The sequence below is a fragment of the Vicugna pacos genome, chromosome 11 (genome assembly GCF_048564905.1).
Source record: "Vicugna pacos chromosome 11, VicPac4, whole genome shotgun sequence".
Classification (NCBI taxonomy): Eukaryota; Metazoa; Chordata; class Mammalia; order Artiodactyla; family Camelidae; genus Vicugna; species Vicugna pacos.
Window position 1 is genome coordinate 26,987,315 of NC_132997.1, and position 21,888 is coordinate 27,009,202.

Sequence of the window (21,888 nt, forward strand, 5' to 3'; positions counted from 1 at the left end):
AGGGTCAGGACCGAGCAACTGAGCTCAAGAGGCGCCTTTTGGTTGTTGCTAAAGGTTGAGTTAAGCTAGAACATTCCCCTCCTCCCTTCCAAACCCGGGTCTCCTTTATTGGCAACTTCTGTGGCTCGCCCACATGCCTCCTCCCTCTGGGGCTCCCCCGAGGCCAGCCCTGCAGAGAGCACCCCAGCTGGGAGCTCAGCTCTCTCTCCCACACCTACTCTGCCCAGCGCGGGGCTCTCGTCCAGCCCTGGTCCCCAGGTCTGCCTGACCTGCCTGTTCATTCCAGTGCCTGAAACCCCACTGTGAGGGATTCATCCCCAGGGGTAGGCGTCAGCCCCCTTCCACAATTAGGGTTCTGGTCTGGGGAAGGAAGCTCACACAGGCGTGAGCACCTTGCCCTGAACTGGTTTCCCAGGCTTATTTTACTAATGGTTACCAACTGAGAGGCTTCCAGGGAACACAGATGGAGCGGTTTCCAGGAGGACGGGGGCAGGGAAAACCCAGGTCCTTCAGGAGCAGTCAAGGCCCCCAACAAGAAAGCAGGGCAGCTGAAGCAGGAATGGGGGTGCAAAGGGCTGGGAGTGGGGCACAGACAGTCTCTCCTTCTGCAGATGCACCCGGCCCACAGCTGCTGCGTGTTTACAAGCTAATGATGGCCCCCCAGAACACCACCACCTCCGGCCAGAGCAGGGAGAGCCATCCAGAGACTGATCTAGGGGCAGAGTTCAAAGGAGCCACCTCTTCAAGGCTTCTGTTATTGGTCGGAGCTCTTTGCGGTACCTCTGTCCCACTGACAGCACAGACGGGTGGGAGGTGGCGTGGAGGAGACAGTCTAGGGCCTCTCGAATGACCAGGGATGCTCTCATCTTCTGACTAGCTCTGCCAAGCCTCAGGGGGCCAAGGCTCGGGACCCAGGCTTCAGGCATCAGGCATCATGCCTCTGGGAAGTGTTGCAGACAGAAAAAACCTTCCTACCTCCCCAAGCCCAGGCCCCTCGGCTCTGCAGAGGATCCAAGGAGGCCTACCTCACCAGCGATGTTTTTAAACAGGGCCCGGAACTGTTGTTCCTCCTCCGTCTCCTGGCTGGGTGGACTCGGCTTCGGAGGCTGAAAATTAACCAGAGGAACTTGCATGGAGCCCCAAGAAAAGACACCTGACATGTGCTTCCCCAACGAAACAGCAGGAGAGGAGACCCAGGCTGGCGGTGGGAGAAGCCAGTACCTCCCAGCCACGCAGGATCGCGCCCTCTTTAGTGGGGCTCAGAGCTGGCTGCTGCCCGTGGCATCACGAGCGTGGTCCTCACTCCTCGTGAAGCCGTTTTGGGAGACTCTGGAAGGACTTTATTAGTGGGGCTCTTAAGCCTCCTTCCCTAAAAAAAGCCTGGCTCCTGGCTGAGTTAGGGTCCCTGCACCTCCTCTATCTTATCATCCACTTGACTAATTACTTGCTTAATTAGCTGTCTTGACAGGTGGTAAAATCTTTGAGGGCAGGAATCGGTTTCTCGCATGAAGCACAGGAACCGGTGCGCGGAGAGCTCGGTAAGCATCCTGGTGCTTTGTCTTCTTCTGATTTTGGCCCCACAGGAGCACGTGGCAAGGTCGGGAGCGCCAGACGGCTCCCGCTGCACCTCCTAGAGGTCTCACAGCCCTCGGTCAAGTGAAAAGCCCGCACCCCCGCCCCCGACACACAACCCGGGGAAGACACAATGTGTTCCACTGAGGATCTAAAAAAGAAATCTTTTAGAAAAGAATCTTCCTGCCTCTCTTGTTTTCTTCCTATCCTTTGTTTTTCTTAAATTGGATACATTTTAAAGACACTCCCTTCCCTCCAGGAGCAGCAGCTGGGAACAGAGCGAGTCGGTAGCACAGAGAAACATCACTCCAAATAGAGCTTCCTAGCCAGCACCGCCTTCCTTCCTGTGCAGGGTCCTGTTGGGCTGAAGGAGTTTGGAAGTTTACTCTCCAGGAAGTTAGAATCAAGGTGCTTACCTGATCGCAGATAACCATCCCCTGAACTTCACAGTTTTAAATGATGCTCTGGTTAGAGGGACAGGTTGGAGGGTGTCACTGAGTCCCACCCTCCAAGGTAACGCGAGAAGGCTCACCTCAGGAAGGTGGATGTCTACCCTGCCATCCATATCCCTGTGAGGGCAGAAAGCACCTGGGTCAAGGTGAGTTAACTTCCTCCTGAGGATCTGCAGCGCTGAAGGGCCCCGGGCTCTGGGGAGGTTCTGTCCCATTGGAGCCCTCCTTGCTCAGAGCCGCGCGTGGGTCTCCCCCACCCTCATCCCCCAGATCCTGCCCGGCCTGAAAATGAGGGGGAGGTGGTTTAGCCACCACCCAAGGAGAACTTGCAAAGCCTGGACTTCCAGAAGTGACAGAAGCTGGACCAGCAGTCATCCCCTATTTCCTGGATGTGCTTTAACCAGAGGTGTTGCTGAAGTGGGATGTTTATGAAGCATCCTGTCAGCCAAGTGGTTTCATGACACCCTCCCCCAGAACTGTGCATCGTGGGAGACAGTCCGCCCAAGGAGGGTTGCCCAGTCGTGGCGGTTTTAAAGGAGTCTAGATCAAGTTGTGTTGAACCAAAAAGACCAGCCCTGGAGCTGCATCCTTTGACCCTGCCCCTCCCTGCGGAAGTAAACCCCCACGCCCGCTGCGGGTGGGGCAGGCTGGGGGTTGTGCGCTTACGTTTGGGAGAAAATAGGAAAAATACTGGAAAGATGTTTACATCGCTGTTCATATCTTTAGGGGAAGCTGTAGTGTTTGCAAAGCAGTAATGTTGGAGCAGCCTTCCGCTTCTGTTGATGCTGAAGGCATGAGGAAGATGAAAGATGAAAACCTGAGGCAGTTCCAAATAAAAACTGCTGGATGCTCGAAGGGAAGAGAAACAGGCAGACACTGGGAGGGCACGGGCATCTCCCTCTCCTCCCCACCCCTGGACGCACACCACAGGGCCTGCACGGCTTCCTTCCTTCCTCCCTCCCTCTCTCTTGTTTTCTTTTCTTTCTTTTCTTTTCTCTTCTCTTCTCTTCTCTTCTCTTTTTTCTTTTCTTTTCTTTTCTTTTTTCTCTTTTCTTTCTTTCTTTCTTTCTTTCTTTCTTTCTTTCTTTCTTTCTTTCTTTCTTTCTTTCTTTCTTTCTTTCTTTCTTTCTCTTTCTTTCTTTCTTTCTTCTTTCTTTCTTTCTTTCCCTTCCTTCCTTCCTCTCTTCCTCTCTTCCTCTCTTCCTCTCTTTCTCTCTTCCTTCCTCTCTCTCTTCCTTCCTTCCTTCCTCTCTCTCTCTCTCGTCTAGGACCCTCTCTCAAGAACTAACCCAGCGGGAAAAGGGCTAGTGTGGTTCTTCTGTTACTGACGACCAAGCCGATCCTTGCGCTCAGTATCACAGCAGGTCAAGTACCTGGTTCAGAGCAGGCGTGAGTAGGCAGTTGGCCTCGCCACCTCAAAGCCACCAATGTGGGGGTGTCAGGCCTCACCCCACCATGGGACAGACAGCACGGGGCATAGGGGTGGCACAGCCTGGCTCTCTCTCTCTTCCACCCACAAGACTAGCCCATCCGCCTGGCTCCGTGCGGAGGGCTTTTGTGGGAACAGACATTGGGGGCTCACCCTCCACTTGTCCAGGTGTCTGGGGGGAGCCTGGAGCACAGGTCTCCAGCAGTGGTTTTAAAAATTAGAGACTATTACTTCAATTTAGCTGATGAGAAAAACCCATGCCTTTGGTGTCAGTTTGGGAAACTCAGCCAGACTTTAAAACAGTTGAGCCTTGAGCAACATAGGTTTGAACTGCTCAGGTCCAAAAAGGTAGGTTTTTTTTGCAATAAATATAGTATGGGGGTTACAACCAGTGGTTGGCTGAAGCTGCAAATGCAGAAGCTGAGTGTGTGGAAGGCCGACTATGGGACGCGAGTGTGGGAGGATTCTGGTATCCGTGCCGGTCCCGGAACCAGTCCCCGCCTCCGGATACTGAGGGAGGACTGTATCCTCAGCGCACACCACCAACCCGTCTCCACCCCACTAGACAGAAGGAAAAGCCAGCACAGGCCGCGTGGTCACAACTGTCTCCTCCTGGTTGTCTCAGGCTGGCCCTCTGTTGGGGACTGATCTGGCTTAAATACAGAACTCCCAGACCTTGCCCTTCTCCGTGATCCCCAGAGTGTCTCCACTGAGAAAAGAAGTGGGTTCTTGTCTCTTGAACCATTTTTTTTTCCCTTCTATCACAGAGCTACCAACAGTGAACGGGCAGTAATGGGAAATTTTTTCCATAGAAGTAACTGATACAAAATAATTTTGCTAAGACACTGCAAAGGAGAGATGACAGAACACCAAGTGTACAGAAGGCAGCCAGACAAGTGTAAGTGCCAGGCAATTAGCTTCCTAAAACAATTACTATTAAAAATTTTTTTGCAGGGGAAGCTAATTAGGTTTGCTTGTTTATTTATTTAATGGAGGTACTGGGGGTTGAACCAGGACCTTGTGCATGCGAGTCGTGCCCTCTACCACTGAGCTACACCCTCCCCCTGTGTTAGCTTTTTTGATTGCAGTGTAAGTGCCTAACATTAAGCGTCTGGTTGCCGAGTTGTCTACTCCAAAGACATCCATCTGGAATAAAGACATTGCCAGCTACAAAACTGGACAAAGAGCCAATGGCCCCACTCTGACATTCCCTTTATTAAACGAAAGCTCTGGTAGACCAGACAACCGTTTGACTAACCACTTCCCTTTCCCTTCCCCTGCTTTAATTCCAGCTCTTATGTTTCAAATTCACCCAGAGTGAACCCGTGAAACTCTAGGCACCCCATCCTTGACCTCAGTAAACACAGAACCTGGGGTCCTCTCCTCCACCCCCTGCCCCTGTGTGGCCCTGGGTGGGCCACATAGGGACCCACGAATAACACATTTTATTTTTCAAAGTTCCCTGATGGCTGTTGCTGAGGTGTGTCCTGCAGGCATCACAAGAACCACAAGGGCTGGTCCGGCCACAACGCTGGCTGGGGAGAGGTCTGAGGGGCTCACCTCCAACAGTCCAGATCCAGGTAGTGCCTCAGGCACTCAGCTCATAGCATCACTGTCAGTTAGGCTGAGACCAACTCAGAGCAACCTGCTAACATTTACTTAAACTGGAGCGGAAAGAACATGCCATTCTTTTTTATTTAATGGAGGGACTGTGGATTGAAGCCAGGACCTCGTTCATGCTACGCACGCGCTCTACCACTGAGCTGTCTCCTACGCCTGAACATGTCATTCTTGAAACTTGCAAAAGCCATCCCTTTCATCATGCACAGAGGTGAGTCTCTCATCCCTCAATGTGGCTCTTACTCCGGGACCTTCTGGGTTGAAGGGTCTGGAAAATGAAGGGCTCTCCCCAGGGGGGTCTGGTGAGCATGATTCCGGAAGCAGTTGGAGAGAGCAACTTTTTAATGTTTGTTTGAGGGACGGGAGGAGCGGGAATGCAAGGGGCATGCCTCCTGCTTTGCAAATAGATGAAGAAACCCTCCTGCCCTGGTTCTTGTGGAGGTCACGGAAAACGGGAGGGTGGAGACGCCTCTGTGAGGGGACCACTGCGTGACGAGGGTTTCTCCACCCTGTGACTCACCGGGTAGTGGCTTTCTTCTCCGAGAAGATCCTCAGGCAGAAATCGGCTTCCTGATGGGGCTCGAAAGTGCTGGGGATGAGGATGTAGTCCCCGGGGGGCAGTGAGAACCGGTCGGAGACTTCTCGCAGGTTGATGAACACCTTGCTTCTGGCCCGGGAGGCGTGGTATCTGAAGAAGTCTTTGTTCAGGTGTTCGCCTTGGCCAGGGCACTGCAGTGGGGAGGAAGGGGCGGTTTCTCTAGGAAGGGCTGTTGGTCTTGGCCGTTTGGATGCAGTTTGGGGATCGGCCATTGAATATCAGGTGTGAGGCCAAGGAGGAACCGAGAGCCTAGAGCTTGGATGGGGGGCTCTGGAAAGCAGACTGGCCCCCACCCACCCACCTGGTAAATGGCATAGCCGATGGTCAGCACACTGGCACCAAACCTCTTGAGTTTTCTTCGGTCTTTCTGCATCAGGGCTACGAGGAATGTGCATTCCTCCCTTCCATCATCTTTCTCAGTCAGGGACAATTTTATTTGTGGGTTGGTCCAAAAGGTATCTGTCATTGGAAAGAGGAAGATTATTTTCCCTTCTTTAAAAGAAAACGAAACAAAACACAAAACACAAAGGACACACACACATCCCTGTCCACCCCCGCCATGGCCCCCCAAACCTGAGAAAAGAATTTCTTCCTTTTCTGTTCCAATTCCCTCTTGCCCTCCTTTCTTATAACCCTCTGTGAGAATGCAAAGTGTCCTCTCTTCCATTCCCCACACAGCTTTTTATTTTTATTTAATTTTGTTTTTCATTGAAGTGTCGTTGATTTACAATGCTAGTTTCAGTGTACAGCAAAGAGATTCAGTTACACACATACATACATATATGTATATTTCATATTCTTTTCCCTTAAGGCTATTACAAGATACTGAATGCAGTTCCCTGTGCTACACGGTAGTAGGTCCTTGTTGTTTATCTATTTTACATATAGCAATTCCCATGCAGCTTTTTAGACCTTCTTCTGGGGCTAGGCGGCTACAGCATGCACCATCTGATTTTTCCACGTGGCATTTAAGAGAGTGCAGAGCATGCGTGGTTGTCCCCTGCATCCATTTAGTGGCGGTGCCATTTGAGCAGAACGGACCTCACTCCCAGCTCCAAGGGTGAACCCTGACTAATCCGTGCTAGTCCCTCTAGCCACCGAGAACTGGAACAAAGCCAGCGAGCCTACAGCATCCCCCAGGCAACATCAGCTCCAGGAACTCCCGATTAGGGGGCCGTTGAGACTTTTGCTTAATGACCATTAGAAGATCTTGTGGTGCATGTGAGTGAGGCCTCAGGAAGCCCTATGCGCTGCTGGCTGCCCCCCTGTGAATAGAGAGAGCCAGACGGAGAAAAGAGGCCAACAGAGGGAGGAGAGCAAGACAGAGAATCACAAACAAAAGGGCTGACAGGAGGGGAGAGAAAAATATCACAGGATGTCATTTATATGCGGAATCTCAAAAAGTGACACAAGTGAACTTATTTACAAAACAGAAACAGCGTCACAGACATAGAGAACACACTTATGGTTACCGGGGGGAAAGAGGGTGGGACGGAGAAATTGGGAGTTGGGGATTTGCAGATAGTAGCTACTGTATGTAAAATAGATAAACAACAAAGACCTACTGTAGAGCGCAGGGAACTAGGTTCAACATCTCGGAACAGCCTATATTGAAAAAGAATATGAAAAGGGATGTATATGTGTAACTGAATCACTCTGCTGGACACCAGAAACTAACACAGCATTGTAAGCCGACTGTACTTCAACAAAAACAAACAAACGAACAAAACAAATGGACTGGTAGAACTCCGCCTGGTGCCTGACTTCTCCTCAGGACCTTTCAGTGATGGAGAACAACACAGCCTTTTTATTAACAAATGAGCATGGGCTGTGTTTTCTATCACTTGTGGCAGAAAATAACTTTGGTGGTAAAACATGGGAGTTTCCCTGAGCAGTTCTTATCCGGCTTCCTGCTCAGTCTTTGCAGCCCTCTTCTCCCGGTGGCCCCTGATATCCTGCTGTTGACCTGCCCCCTTTCTCCAGGGTCCTGGCCCTGATGCCCTGACGTCGTCTGTTTGGACTGGCCCCTGGGGAGGGACAGAGAGAACGGCAGGCAGGCTACGCACCCAGGAAGTTGCGGCAGCCGCCGGCCGTGGAGCCCCGCACCCAGCTTCCCTGGTGGACCGTCACCTCCCACCTGTGGAGAGCCTCCTCTCCCAGGGTGTCGGGGGTGAGGTTGCAGACCTCCACCCTGTCAAAGTGGGCCCGGAAGTCCCGGAACGCCATCCTGCAACACAGCGGGGACACGGCGTGTGGGGCGTGGTGTCGACACCCACCACGTGGTTCATTCATTCAGTCACTCAACTAACAAACAGCCATGAGTGCTGGTGCCTTCCCCAAGGGGCTGGGAGACCTCAGGCAGGGGGAGACAGCAAATACACACCAAAAAGTAAAAGAAAAAGAAAAAGAAAAAAAGAAAAGAAAAGGCTAAGAAGTTTACAAAGGTGAAAAGGAAACAAAAGTAAAAATACAGGTTGATTATGTAAAAGTGCTTTATAGAAAGTGGGGTGGAGAGATGGGGGTGGGGCAATTTTAAATGGGAAGGCTTCACCGGTCAGGTGTGGAGGCCTGAGGCATGGGGGATGAGACAGGTGGCTCTCTGGGGCTCCAGGCACCTCGAGAGCAAGGTCCTGATGCAGGTAAGTGCCTGACGTGCTCTCAGAACACCAAGGAAGCCCATGAGGTGGCAGGGGTGTCAGCAAAGGGTACGATGCAAAGGTAGCGGATCCGGGTGGTTCTCATGAGGCTTCTGGCTTTGACTCCGAGCAGATGGGGCCCCACTGGAAGGAGCCACACAGACAGAGGACACCACCCGGGCTTCCGCGCTGAGAGCAGACTTCCAGGGGCACAGCCCGGAGGAGAGCTCCCTGCTAGGAAGTTAGTGCCCCATCGCCCAGGAGAGAGGTGAGGCTGGGTCCGTCCAGGCTGGTAGGAGGGAGGTGGTGAGTGGGGCTCAGATGTCGAATTCTGAAGGCAGATCTCACAGGACCTGCCGATGGATCGGAGGTGGGGGGAGAGAAGGAAAGGAATCAAGGAGTTTGGCTGGAGTATCTGGAAGCTTAGAGATTGTGGGGGGTGGGGGGGGAGGGACTGAAACAAGCTGGGAGAGGTCAACCTGAGCTGTGGATCAGGCATCCAAGGGGAGGTGTCAGCAGGCAGCTGAGATCTGAAATTCCAGGGACAGGAGCGGAAGGTGTAAACCTGGAAGTTATCAGTGTGGAGAGTCTTTAGACTCATGAGACAGGATGAGATCACCTAAAGGGGAGGGGCACAGATAGTGAGGAGGGGGTCCACAGACTGAACCCTGAGGCCCTTCAAGGCTAACAGGTTAGGGGGCTGGGCAGGGACCAGGACAGGACCCTGAGAAGGAGCCCAGGTAGCAGGAGGGCCTGGAATCCAGGATGCCCAGTGGCAACCGTGCCAAACGCTGCTGGCAGACTGAGATGACTCGATTTAGCAGAGAGCCCATGGCATCCTCAGTGCGGGCAGGTTCAGTGGGATGGCGGGACACACACCGCCGTTGAAGGGAGCCGAGGGTGGAAAGGAGGTGATGAGTTTTGCTGCAGCGAAGCAGAGAGAAATGGGGTGGTGGTTTCAGTGGGTCAAGACAGGCTCTTTTTCCTTTGAAGTAGGTGGAATGACAGCAAGAGTATTCAGATGAAAATGCTTCAGTAGAAAGGGAGGAATTCACAAGTAAGGAGAGAGGAGAGGGGAGAGAGCTGCAGGAGAATGTCCTAGAGTGGGTAAAAGATGATAGTGGAAGGAGACTGGAAACACTTTATTGGAGCCGATACATTTTGAGTCTACTTGTTACTGCAACTGGCTTTACCCAAGGTCAATGGTGCCTTGAGGTATGGAACCATCTTAAGAGAATCTAAAATACACAAAAGCAGCTTAATAGCTGGCCAGGAGGCTGCAGGGAAGTGATGGGGCTGGAAAATAGACATCCATGTATGAACAGCAAAGATATTTGCTCCAACTGTCAGCTGTACAATATGCAAAAATACCAAAGATGGAGGGGAGGGTAGAGCTCAGTGGTACAGCGAGTGCTGAGCATGCACGAGGCCCTGGGTTCTGCCCTCAGTACTTCCACTAATCTCCGATGTCAAGATTCCCGGAGGAAAGGCTCTGGGCTCCGGGGGCTGACGGTTTTGGTTCCATGCGATGCCGCAGCCAATGTCAGCCCCGGGTGTCCGGTGCAGCTCCACCTGGAAGGGCGGCTGGGGTGTAGGGCTGGGTGATGGGGCATCCACAGGGCGCTGCTCTTTGCTGGGTCTCTCCCCGTGGGTTCCCTCATTTCTTCAGCCCTGTTTCTCCTTCTTTCTGTCCCTGACCTTCTTTCCACCAGCGTGACCTCAGGCAGCCTCTCAAACTCTGTTCCTACCTCCTGCTCATATTTGGCAGTTCCTGGGAGGATCCGGATTCCTACCTCTGCTCTCCTCTGTTTTTCTCTTTCCATGACTTATTAACCCAGAGTCTCTGTACTCAAAATTCAAGGTCCATTTGTTGCTAATTTCCAGCTCAACAGCTTGTCAATCTCTCAACGCCCTGTATCTTTTTCACAAATTTCTTCGCTGTAGGAGTTCATGGTTCCTGAGACAGAGGTGGCTTAGCAGGCCGCCAAGATCACCACCAGAACAGGATCTTCCACCCAGGGTGGGATGTCAGCACTGGCATGTGTTAATTCTGGGTCAAGGCTTTTAGGAAATGGGGATGTCTTCTCCCAGGGTTTTATTCCCCCCTTCTTCTGCTGGCTCCCTGCAGGTGACAGTGTGGCTCCAGGGGGTGCCAGAGCTACAGGATGTGAGGGGCTTGAGTCCCTGAGTCACTGCATGGAGAGAGCCACCCACAGAATGGAAATGGGCTCCTGGACGGTTACAGTGAGTGAGAGACACAATTTATTGCATTGGAGTCGACATATTTTGAGTCTATTTGTTACTGCAACTGGTGTTACCCAAGGTCAAAGGTGCCTTGAGGTATGGAAACATCTTAAGAGAATCTAAAATACACAAAAGCAGCTTAGCAACTGGCCAGGATTCTGCAAAGAAGTGATGGAGCTGGAAAACAGATATCCATGTATGATCGGCAAAGATATTCGCTCCAACCGTTGCCTGTACAATATGCAAAAAATACTGAAGACGGGGGGAAGGGTACAGCTCAGTGGTAGAGCGTGTGCTTAGCATGCATGAGGTCCTGGGTTCAATCCCCAGTCCCTCCACTGAATAAACAAATATAAATAAATAAATCTAATTATCTCCCCCCACCAAAAAAATGTAACAAAGTAAAAAATGTATTAAAGAAAGAAAAGAAATATATAAAAAAATTACTGAGGGCAGAACAGACATCCCCTGAGACTGTGCTCAAGAGGAAAAAACAGAAGAAGCTGGAATATTTATGTGCGCTGGTTTCTGCTTGTTGTATTTAATAAGGTCTTAAAGAAAGAGAGGCGCTCAGGCAAGAATCGACGGGTTTGAGCCCACGGCAGGGAAGAGAGTTAGAAATCAGAAATGTACGGTCTTGCAGGGTTAGAAGTGCCACCTGTTTCTGGACCCCACAGGAAGAAAGAAGACTGAAAAAAGCTTTTGGAGATGAAGGTCCCTTAAACTTGTCAGCTGGACAGAGATGCAGCGCTGTGGAGAGTCTAGGTGAGAAGTGTTTCCTTCTGCACTTTTAGATGCTTTCAGGAGCCATTCTCAAGGGTGCCCGGGATCAAGCTGGCTGTGGAGGCGGGGGGCCTCTGAGCAGCAGGGCTGCCTGCTTTCAAATTTATGTGCAAACAAGGATGATGGGGAGATCAGAGGCAGGGTACTGGGTTGGAGACAAGAGGCTGAATCCTGTGTCTTCTGGATGACCCTGACTCCCCTGAGATGTTTAAACTTGAGATGGGATGAGTTCCCCAAACATCATGTTAAATTCTCCACCAACTGGGTTAACACTAGGGGTTTGAGATGGATGTACTTGATTATCAATAAAATAAAATAAAATAAAATAAAAGTAAAATAAAATAAAATAAAAAAGAAGAAGAAAAAAAAAGCAGAAAAAAACAAAAACACCCAAGGGCAGACGAGCACTCACACCTGTGAGGTAGTTAACGTGGAAATGAACACAGAGAAGGGCACTGTACCAGAACTCCCCATTGTCCAGAGCGGTGTGACACAGGCGCCTCTGCTCAGCAGGGCCAACAGAACGCCACTCAGGAGAACTAGGAGTGAACAAAGTCAGCGTCAGGTGCAGAGCCCTGGATGACGGTGGTGGGAACGACGCTGGCCTTGGCCGGAGTCGGGGGGGTGCCCCTCCCTAGGGACCAGGCTGTTTTATGTAGGGAACGGACCCTGGTCGGGGCCCTGGCAATGTGCCACGGGAGCTAGAGGCTGGTGGGCAAGCACGCCTCCAAGTGTAGCTGATGGGAAAAGGCCCTCGGGACCACCGGCCCCTGCTCCGCGGACTATCCAGGGACCACCACAGGGAGCTGAACACCCACAGAAGGAGCCACAGTGGGCTGAGAGGCGTGGCCTGGAGCAGTCCCTTGACCCCTCCTCTTGGTTTATGAGCTGACACTTTGAAGAGTGGTAATGACACCTCATGCTCGCCAGTGCTTGACACTGGATGTACCGAGAGCCTTCTTCACCTGACCTCACTAGGGAGCCGGGGGTGGGGGGGCTCGGTGAGGTAGACGTGCCCGTCTGTCGACACGCGGGCTCAGGTGAGCAGTGCCCAGCATCCTGCAAACTCGGGAGGCCCACCTGCAGGGCCACTGCATTTTTGGGACCCCTCCATGGCCGCCCCCAAATAGTTCAAATTGAGTTACCGCCACGGCGGTGCTGTGAGTGATGTGACCACCGCATGGACACCCTGTGGACCTGGGCTGGTGGGGGAGACTCAGGGCAGTCCCCTCTCCAGTCCCTGGTCTGGGGTCAGACGAGCAGAACCCAGGTCACTATCTTCTAAGCTGCTCTCATGTGGACGAGGCAGTGGGCCGGGGGCGCTAAGCCGCGCTTTCAGCCCTGTTCTCACAACAGGCAGACTCAGGGTCAGGGATCAGGGTGGGCACCCGCCTTCCGTCACCCCGACGCTGAGTGGGAGCAGGCGGCAAGCTTGTTTTCAGCCTTGATCCAGTAAAACCATCCTGGGGTGATTTCCTTATTTCTCCCCTGCGGGTTTACCAGGAGGAGGAACAAGGCAGCCGGCCCTTTCACAGACGGCTCTCCCTAAATCAGGGACCAGACAAGGGCATTCGCCAGAGGAAGCAGTCTCATCGATTTTGGTTTCAGTGTCTCTGTTCTCCCCCTTTCCACCAGGACAGGGAGGCCGACTTTGATGAGACTTCCCTCCTCTGATGGCGATCAGGTAGGAATAAATCTCCCGAAGACCCTGGGGCTGAGGAGGCTGAAGCAAAGCTGGGGGGAGGGGATGGGGGACCAGATGAGGGATGGGGAGCCCGGGCTGCGTGCTGCGCCCTCCGGTGGAGGCTGTCGGTAGAGCACTGACACAGGACAGGTAGGGGGCTGGCGGCTCTGTGCCAGCTGAGGACAAGCATCCCTCAGTTTCACTGAAGTTCCAGACTCGCTGCTGGGCTCCCCAGAGCCCCACGAACCTTGGGTGGGCCGGAGAGGGGACAGCTCGGGGGACCCAGTCTGAATATTTGGGAACATCCCTGATCCCAGTCAACTGAGCCGTTTCCCAAGGGAAGAGGAGGGGCCACATACAAGACAGGCAGTCCTTTCTTTTAACTGGGGCCAAATAAATAACCTGGGTGATTGCTCCATGGTGGATGGATTTCCTGTTCTGCTGCCTCTGTTTCTCTGGGGGCCAATGGGCCTCTGGCCAGCAGTCAGTGACCATGAGAGAGAACTCTCTAGTGACCTGCTTGGCCACGTTTCAGAGATTCTCACATCCAAAGTACTCATTGCCACCCCGACCCAACACACACACACACACAGAGGTACTGTAGCTCCTCATAACTGGAACAAAGCCCTCACAACATTACGGGATATAAAACTCCCCTTGGGAGGTAATACATTCACTGACATGAAAGTAATTATATGAAAGTCCTGGGCTCGCCCCCTGTGAACCCCAGGAAAGTGGGATGGACGGGAAGGATGGGGAGGGGACTGACCTGTCGCTCCAGGACCCGTTCCACTCAACTTGGCCCCATGGGTTCCGGACTCTGATGAGCTCAATTTTCTGGCCACGGACATTTACCTAAAAGGGAAAAGCATCAGGGAAACGTGAGATGATAAATCCACCTGTGCGCTCCAGGATGATCCCTTTCCAGCCACGGCTGGCTTTTCCGAGAGCCTCTTGATTGCGACATGCTAAGGGCATGTCAAAACGCATCCATTTTTAACTAGCCCTCGGAGGTTTCTAGTTCCTAGAGAACATAATGGCTGGCATTACCAGTGATGTTGCATTAATCACCCCAGGATGGTTATGCCGCGTCTGGGAAATAAAGGGGAACTGAAATTAACAAGAAATGAGTCCACATGAATCTTCAGATGAATGAGTTTTCTCTCTAGACTGGAACTCCCTGGAGGCAGGGGCCAAGTCTTATGTATCGTGTGTCTTGTCTTCAGCATCTGGTACAGGCAGTGGACCTAACACTGAGTTTTCTTCCTTAGCATCTTACTCATGGATGAATGATAAGGCTGTAAACTGATGCTGAGAATTTAAACACCACCAATAAACAAAGCTCACTTCCAAGTCTTCTAAATCCAAAATTCTCTCCCATTCAGGTGTCACAGGAGGCTCTCTGCTGCCACACTGGGAGCCCTCGAGCCAGTTCAGAAAGAGGACCCAGCCCTTAGGCTCTGCCCAGAGCTGGAAAGAGGACCAGTGCAGAGAGGTTTTGGAGGAAAGAGACTGGGAGTACAAGACTCCTACTTATCAACCAACCAGGAATTTTAGTTCTTAGGACAATTTATTCTCCTGCCTTTGTCACGAACTGTCCTTTTCATGTGTAAAAATAATTTCAGTTCATACAAGCTCTCCAGAGTCCAAGCTCCCCAGGTAAGAGGTCCATTCACGGAAATGTGTGAGCAGGTGGATCCCTTACAGGTGGAGAGAAAGCAAATGCAGTTGAACAGTGTCATGTGACAGGAAGGTTTCTGACATCACTTGGAATAACACTTAGAAGATCTGACATTAGGAGTCACGCTCCTGCTCTAGGGAGGGGCTGGATGGCCTGTGTCTGGCGGGGGTGGGAGGACAACTAAGGCAGAGAGCTAACATTCTAAAGACTCCAACTGCGTCTCCCACTTGGCCACACTGCCCGCCCTCCCCCATGAGGGGGGAGGAGGGCTCCCTCTGCACCCCATACATTCCTCAAGAGCTCTTCTCCAAATCAAGCGCTCGCCAGAAGTCAGAGTGGAGGTGGGTGGGGTCTGGATGGCCCCGGGGATCAGGTCTACCCTCAACTACAGCTGTAGAGAAGAGGACTTGTGATGGTTAATTGTTTAATTTGCTTATTTTGTCTTTTGGGGGGGGTAATTAGATTTTACTTATTTATTTATTTATTTTTAGTGGGAGTAGTGGAGATTGAACCCAGGACCCCGTGCATGCTAAGCACGTGCTCTACCACTGAACTATATTCTCTCCCTGTGATAGTTCATTTAATGTGTCAAGATGACCAGGCCATAGGGTGCTCAGAAATTTAATTATGCATGATTCTGTGTGTGTCTGTGAGGCTGTTTCTGGCCGAGATGAGCATTTGAATGGATGGACTGAGTAAAGCAGATGGCCTTTGCCAATGTGGGTGGGCCTCGTCTAATCAGTTGATGGTCTGAATAGCCCAAAAAAGCAAAGGAAGGGAGGCTTTGCTCTCTTTGCCTGACTTTGGTCCTCTTCTGCCGTCGGACTGGGACTTACTGGCTCTCCTAGTTCTCAGGCTTTGGGACTTGGACTGGAACTACGCCACTGCCTCCAGCTTGCCTAGGTCAGATAAGCCTGCATTCTTTGGATAAGACATCCTCTGTCATGTCGGAAAGTGCAGTTTAAATGTCGATGCATTAAATGGCTTTGTCAAGTCTGTCCCCGTAGCCTGTCTACAGGAGTCCCTGTCACCTACCTTGTCAACCCCCGTCACGGTGTAGGCATGACCCTTAATGAGACCAAAAGGTGTCCGGGCTTCAGATTCTGCAGCATTTCTGATCTAAAACATAAAAAGAGCAGTGTTTAAGTCAAACCAGCCCTCCACCCTGCCCCCAGCCAGACTCAGCTCTGTGTCTGGCCCAGCCCCTCCTGTCCCCAGGCGAGGGCCCTGTTCCTGGGCACATAAAACAGGTACACAGGACACCCTAAGTGGTTAGCACTGACATACAGCAATTCCCCACCACTTCCCAGAATTGGGGGGGGGCGCGGGGGGGTCCCTCATGCCCTGCTTGGATTTCACTGAAGAGTTAACTTTTTTGGTTCCAGACGAAACAACTTGTAACAAGAAACAGACACCAGAGAGGAAATAAGAAGTATATACAGTATTCCATGCAATTCTATGTCACAAACTTGAAAGGGCAGAGGAAATGGATAATTTCCTAGCAAAGAAAAAGTTCCCCAGGTTAATCCAAGAGGGACTAGAAAACCTGAGTCGGTTTCAAAAAACAAATGAGGTAACATAGTATGTGAGTGTGTCTGTATATATATAGAAATTAGAAAAAATACTGTTAGATTTCTATCCATGGCCATTTTTTTTATGATATATGAAGTGAGAAAAAAACAAGTTTCAGAAAAATGTATATTAAGATTCTGCTTAGGAAAATCAAACCGACCTATGCCTATGTTGGTGCATAGACGCGTGTGACTGTCGTGTGAGTGAGGTAAGAGGTGTGAAGGGCACTGGTGAGGGGTGACGGGGTCGACTAGGGGAAGGAGATAGAATTTCGCCTCTAGGTATAATCTCAGGAAGGTTCCACCTGATACAGCAAGCATGCCTTCCTTTTGTAACTTGAAAAACGTTAAATAAAAACTTTCGTTTTAATTAAAATAAATAAACACTGTCCCTGCCCCCCCACCCCCTGCCCCGCCACGCATGCCCCTCTTGTGTGCAGCCTGGCCGCCCGGCTCAGGCCTCCAGCGCGAGAGCAGGGCCTGGGGTGCCGGCGAGCCAGGGACTTACATCGATGGAGCAGCCCACCAGCGAGCCCCTCTTCAAGGCCTTGTCGAGAATCTCACAGAAGTTCCGTGGCGCGTCTTTGGTTGTGAACGTCTCTGCCACGCCCCCGGTGAAGTCTTCCATGGCCTCGATGGTACTGCCCCCCTTCAGAGCCTCGTAGCTCCCATTCAGCCTGTAAGGGCGGCAGGGAAGCAGGGAAACGGCTGCAGGGGACCAGGAAGGCCACCAGGTGGCGCCCCTCAGCCAGCGTTCTAGCTTTTCTAACAAAACCAATTCGTGTCTTGCCCTGGCTGGGAGTGGGGAGTAGTGCTTCAGCTCCCTCGCTTCCCACTTGGGGTTGTAGCCTTCCTCCTAGGACTGCTGGGAGGTTTAAATGAGCCTCTGTCTCATCTCACGTGGAACGGGGGCCTGACCACGAAGCTGCTAGCTGTGTCAGGCCCACAGGGAGCTGGAGACATCGCTCTTGCTTTCTGGCCCCAGGTCCCCCGGCTGCTCTTCTCAGACTCGTCTCCTTCATTATTGCGAGTTTGCATATGAACTTCTGACACCGGTGTGGTGCATCTGTGATGGTGTCTGGACCAAATCCCCATCGTGAAAGCCCCTCCCTTATTCATATTTCACCTCATGCGCTTTTTCTGTTCCAAGAGCCCATCCGGGACACCACATCATGCTTGGTCATCGTGTCTCCTGAGGCACCTCTGCACTGTGACAGTTTCTCAGGCTTCCCTTGTTTTTTGACAGTTCTGAGGAGCAGTCAGGTGCTCTGCAGAATGTTCCTCAGCTGGGATCTGTCTGCTGGGATGAGCAGACGGGGGTGATGGGTTTGGGGGAGGCAGACCGCGGGGGTGAAGGCGGTTCTCATCACATCATATGGAGGGTACATACTATCATGATGACTTGTCACCAGTGATGTCGCCTTGATCACCTGGCAGAGGTCTCGTGTCTATCAAGTTTCTCCTCTGTGACGTCACTGTCCTCTCCCCTTCCATGCTGTCCTCTCTGGCAGGATTTGGGGGGCGGGGTGTGCTCCGCCTTCTTGAGGACAGAGAGTCTGCGTAAATTACTTAGAATTCTTCTGTATAAGAGATGTGTCTCTTCTCCCCCACTTATTTCTTCAATCATGGACTCATGAATATTTTATCCTTTGATTGATAATCCAATACTACTTTAGATTTACTTGTAAATGTGCTGACGGTTCCAGCTTTGGCGATTTTCAGCTCTTTCAGTGGGCTCCTGTGTCCCTTTGGCATAACCCTCTCAGTGTGCGTGTGTGTGTATGCGTGTGTGTGTGTGTGTGTGTGTGTGTGCTTAAAGCACGTTTTCACTTTCTGACACTACAATTTACTCAAGGCTCATCTTACGTGTTTCCTGCCCCAGTCCTACAATCAGCCTTATCCCCATGGAGCCCTGCTTCCGCTGACTGGAGAACGGGATTAGAAACTAAGACCTGAGGGGCAGGCGTGCTGGTTGCTATGGGATCATCCCCGCTGCTAAGCCCTCCCGGCCGACAAAGCAAGGAAATAGACACATGTGCATGCATTCTTGTACGTTACACTTATCTGTCTGTAACCACCTCTGTTGAACTAAACCTGCGTTCATACTGATTCACTACCACACACATCATTCTAGCCTCCTCCCCCGGCTTCTTTGCAACCTCTCCCTCCAACAGTGAGAAATCAGCTTCCACCGTCTGCCATCTATTTGCTTCATTATTCAAGTCAGCATATATACAGAGTGGCATCGGAACTGTCGTCCTGTGCCCTGTGAGAAGCAGCTCTGTCGGCTAGAGTACACTGCTTGTGTACAATCTCTTTCGCTTTCAGTCTTACAGACTCCACTCATTGCCAGAGATCCTTAGGTCAGCACCTTTCCCACCCATCCCTTCAGCGCATTGTTTCATGGTTCTGTAGTACTATTAGACTGGTCACAGGCTGTTTTTCCTACTGGGATTCCCTCAGTCTCCTAGATCAGTTTTCAGTTCACATATATTAAGGCTCATTCTTTATGCGGAAGTTCTATGGCTTTGATAAATGCATGGAGTCATATATTCACCATTCTGGTATCACACAGAATAGTTTCACTGCCCCCCCCAAAAAACCCCTGTGCTCTGCAAATCCACCTTTCCTTCCCTCCTTCCCTCCCCGATGAACCACAGGCAACCACTGATCTTTTTACCACCTCCACAGCTGTGCCTTCTCAAGAATGTCATATAACTAGAACCACACAGTGTGTAGCCTTGTCAAATTGCCCTCTTTCATTCCACAGTATGCATTTAAAAGTCATCCGCATCTTTTGATGACTTGGTAGCTCCTTTCTAAAGTCACCAAATAACACTCCATTGGCTGGCTGTACCACAGTTTTGTTTGTCCATTCACCTTGAATGGTGTTGCTGCCGGTGTTCGGCAGCGATGAATGCTGGTGCTGTAAACATTCGTGTGCAGGTTTTTGTGTGACAGAGGCTTTTGCCCAACTCGCTTGGGTAAAAGTGAGTGTTTGTCCAACTCATTTACCAAAGGGTACAATTGCTGGATCATTTGTAAGAGTGTTACATTTTGTGAGAAATTACCAGGTGGGCTTCAAAGTGGCTGGGCCGTTTTACATGCCCAGCGGCGGGGAATGGGAGGTCCTGTTACCCCACATCCTCGTCAGCATCTGGTGCGTAGTGACGTTCATTACTGTCTCCATTTGCAGGTTCCTAACGACAAATGACACTGGGCGTCTTTCCACGTGCTTGTGTGCTGTGATGACGTGTCCTCCCAAACCGCGTTTGGCCTCTTTTAATGACCCCAGAACGGAAGGTTTCCTTTTTAGGAAACCTAGCCTGGCCCACGCCTTTCGCACAGCTGTATGGGTGGGTTGCCCATTGCTGGGTTTACTGAGAACGAAGCCACCACCTGCCCAGCTGGCCCTGAGGAGGCTCCCCCAAGGTTCCTGGATGGGGAGGGGGGACTCAGCGAGGGGCAGAGCTGGGGCTGGGTTCCCCACTGTGCCTGGAAACGAGGCCCCCATGCCCACCTCACGCCCGTCTGGTGGCACTGAGGGTGTCTGCACAGACCTGGGTGGGGCAGCGGCCAAGGCGGCCACCTCTGGCTCTCCTTTAATGGCTTTAACCCTGTCCTGATGATTTTCAGGGTCAACTGAGCTTCACTTTCACGTTATTTTGCCATTTGGATGCCCCACTTGGAGGTACAAGCACCACCATGCTTCCTGGTTCCTGTCTCTGAGATCAGAATCCCCACAGCTTGAAGATCTTGGCTGAGCCCAAGAGGGACTCCTGGGGGAGCTCTGCTGTGCCCTGAGCACAGAAGTCAGGCTGCTGTGGCCTCTTGCTGACCAGCTGGTGGCTGGAAGTCGAGGGTCCTTGGAGGGACCTGGTGCTAGGGCTGAGTGATTGAAAACGGCCTTCTCGATTCTGCTTCTACGAGATTCCTGGGCTGGTCAAGTCCAAGGGGACAGAAAGTAGGAAGGTGGCTGCCAGGGCGGGGGAGGGGGAGTGGGGAGTCGGTGTTTAATGGGCTCAGAGTTTCAGTTTTACAAAATGAAACAGTTCTGGAGATGGATGGCGCTGACGGTTGCACAAAAGTGGGAACGTGCTTAACGCCATGGAACCGTATCCTTTAAAAAAGGTTAAAATGGTACATTTTACCAGTTTTCTTAAAAAAGTGAAAGAAGGAGCATTCTGAAGGGGTAAAAACTGATGTCTCACTATCCACGTGGTTAATAACCCAGGTGTTTGAGCTACCACCGCAGGGTGGGGAGTCTGGGGAGCCAGGTTTTGTCCACACATCCAGCGTTTCCCTCCACTTGCCCTCCCTGCTCTTCCAAAGGCCAGATTTGTGACCCAGGGGACAAACGGGGACACGTGCCACCACTTCACCACAGTGCCGGAGGATGGGCACCCCTGGGCCCTGACAGGAAGACTGTCCCGGCGGCTCCTTTCCCATCCCTGACCCTGACTTCCCCTGGGCAGGTGGGCCCCGGCGCACCTGCGCCCCCAGAGCCCGTCTCCCGCGCTGCAGAAGCTCTAAGCAAAGCCGGCATGCAGGGGTTGGGGGCGGGGGGGGGGTTGGGGTGGCGCCGGGCTTCCTGGGGGGGTGGGCCCACACTCACTTGGCGTAGGCTTTCTCCAGCAAGGCGCTCCAGAACTCGCGGTGGTCGGCGGAGTGCAGGAACACCAAGCGGTCCCTGAAGGTGGGCAGTCGGTCATCGATCACCACGTCCAGCCACTCGCCGTGCTGCCAGAACTGGTGCCGGGGTGGAGGCGGGAATCGTGGGCGCTGGGCCTCGGGAGGCCAGGCCCACCTGCCGACGCTGACAACACCGCCTCCTCTCCCTCAGACCCAGCTGCCCCGTGGTCCTGGGGAAACCCCGGCTGAGGGCTCAGGGTCCCCATCGAAGGCAGGACAGGTCTGATCAGCTCGCAGCCAGGCCTCCACCTCTCCCTCCGTGAGCGTGTGCATGTCTGCACGAGTACGTGCGTGTGTGCGTGTGGCAGATCGATAGGAGGAACAGGGGCAGAGAGGAGGGTCCCTCGTGGCCCCGGGACCCTCAGCGCTGCTGGGGATACTGAACCTCAACTGTCAGTGCCTCAGCCCAACCAGACCGGGCCAGTCTGCGCCTGGCAGAGCTGCGTGCACTTAGGGAATACGCCCCTCGGGGCTCTGGGTGATGCGCCCAGCGCTGTGTGCAGGGTGGGGAGACGGCCGGGAGAATGCCGCCAGCCCCATTGGGGCTTCTCCCTTCCCACGCGTGTCACCTCAGGCTTTCTCGGGGGTATTTGTGGCTTGTCCGCAGAGACACTGTGGGGCAGCGTGCAGATCAGCCAGGCCAGACCTGGGAGCGAGGGCGGGGTGGGATGAGGGGCGCTCAGGGCTCGCTTTCTAGGGGACCCTCTCAGTTGTCAGTTTTTGAAACTCATTCACGTCTCCAAATCTGTATTTCTTTCCTAAGGAGAATCTCTCAGTTTCTGAGAAACACTCCAGTATCCAAGATGCATAATTATTTTACACCATTTATGCTTAAAGCCCAAGAAATTCCACATACTAAAACCCTTAACAATTGGCCCCCTTGATTTTCCAAAATAGCTCTTTGAGTTTTCCTGGGTGCTTCCTGA

At 52.3% G+C, this 21,888-nt stretch overlaps 1 protein-coding gene across 1 annotated transcript in view; it reads right to left on the reverse strand.

The window, feature by feature from the left end:
* Nucleotides 1-21,888, reverse strand: part of CAPN9 (calpain 9) — a 45,645-nt gene that overhangs the window by 13,256 nt on the left and 10,501 nt on the right. The window contains exons 4-13 of the mRNA XM_006212366.3: nucleotides 20,886-21,019; nucleotides 16,779-16,947; nucleotides 15,735-15,818; nucleotides 13,788-13,873; nucleotides 11,796-11,873; nucleotides 7,738-7,898; nucleotides 5,973-6,130; nucleotides 5,594-5,802; nucleotides 2,105-2,141; nucleotides 1,026-1,106 (exon numbers count right to left, since the gene is read on the reverse strand). Of these exons, the coding sequence (XP_006212428.2) occupies nucleotides 1,026-1,106; nucleotides 2,105-2,141; nucleotides 5,594-5,802; nucleotides 5,973-6,130; nucleotides 7,738-7,898; nucleotides 11,796-11,873; nucleotides 13,788-13,873; nucleotides 15,735-15,818; nucleotides 16,779-16,947; nucleotides 20,886-21,019 (1,197 nt within the window). The remainder of the gene's footprint in view (nucleotides 1-1,025; nucleotides 1,107-2,104; nucleotides 2,142-5,593; nucleotides 5,803-5,972; nucleotides 6,131-7,737; nucleotides 7,899-11,795; nucleotides 11,874-13,787; nucleotides 13,874-15,734; nucleotides 15,819-16,778; nucleotides 16,948-20,885; nucleotides 21,020-21,888) is intronic.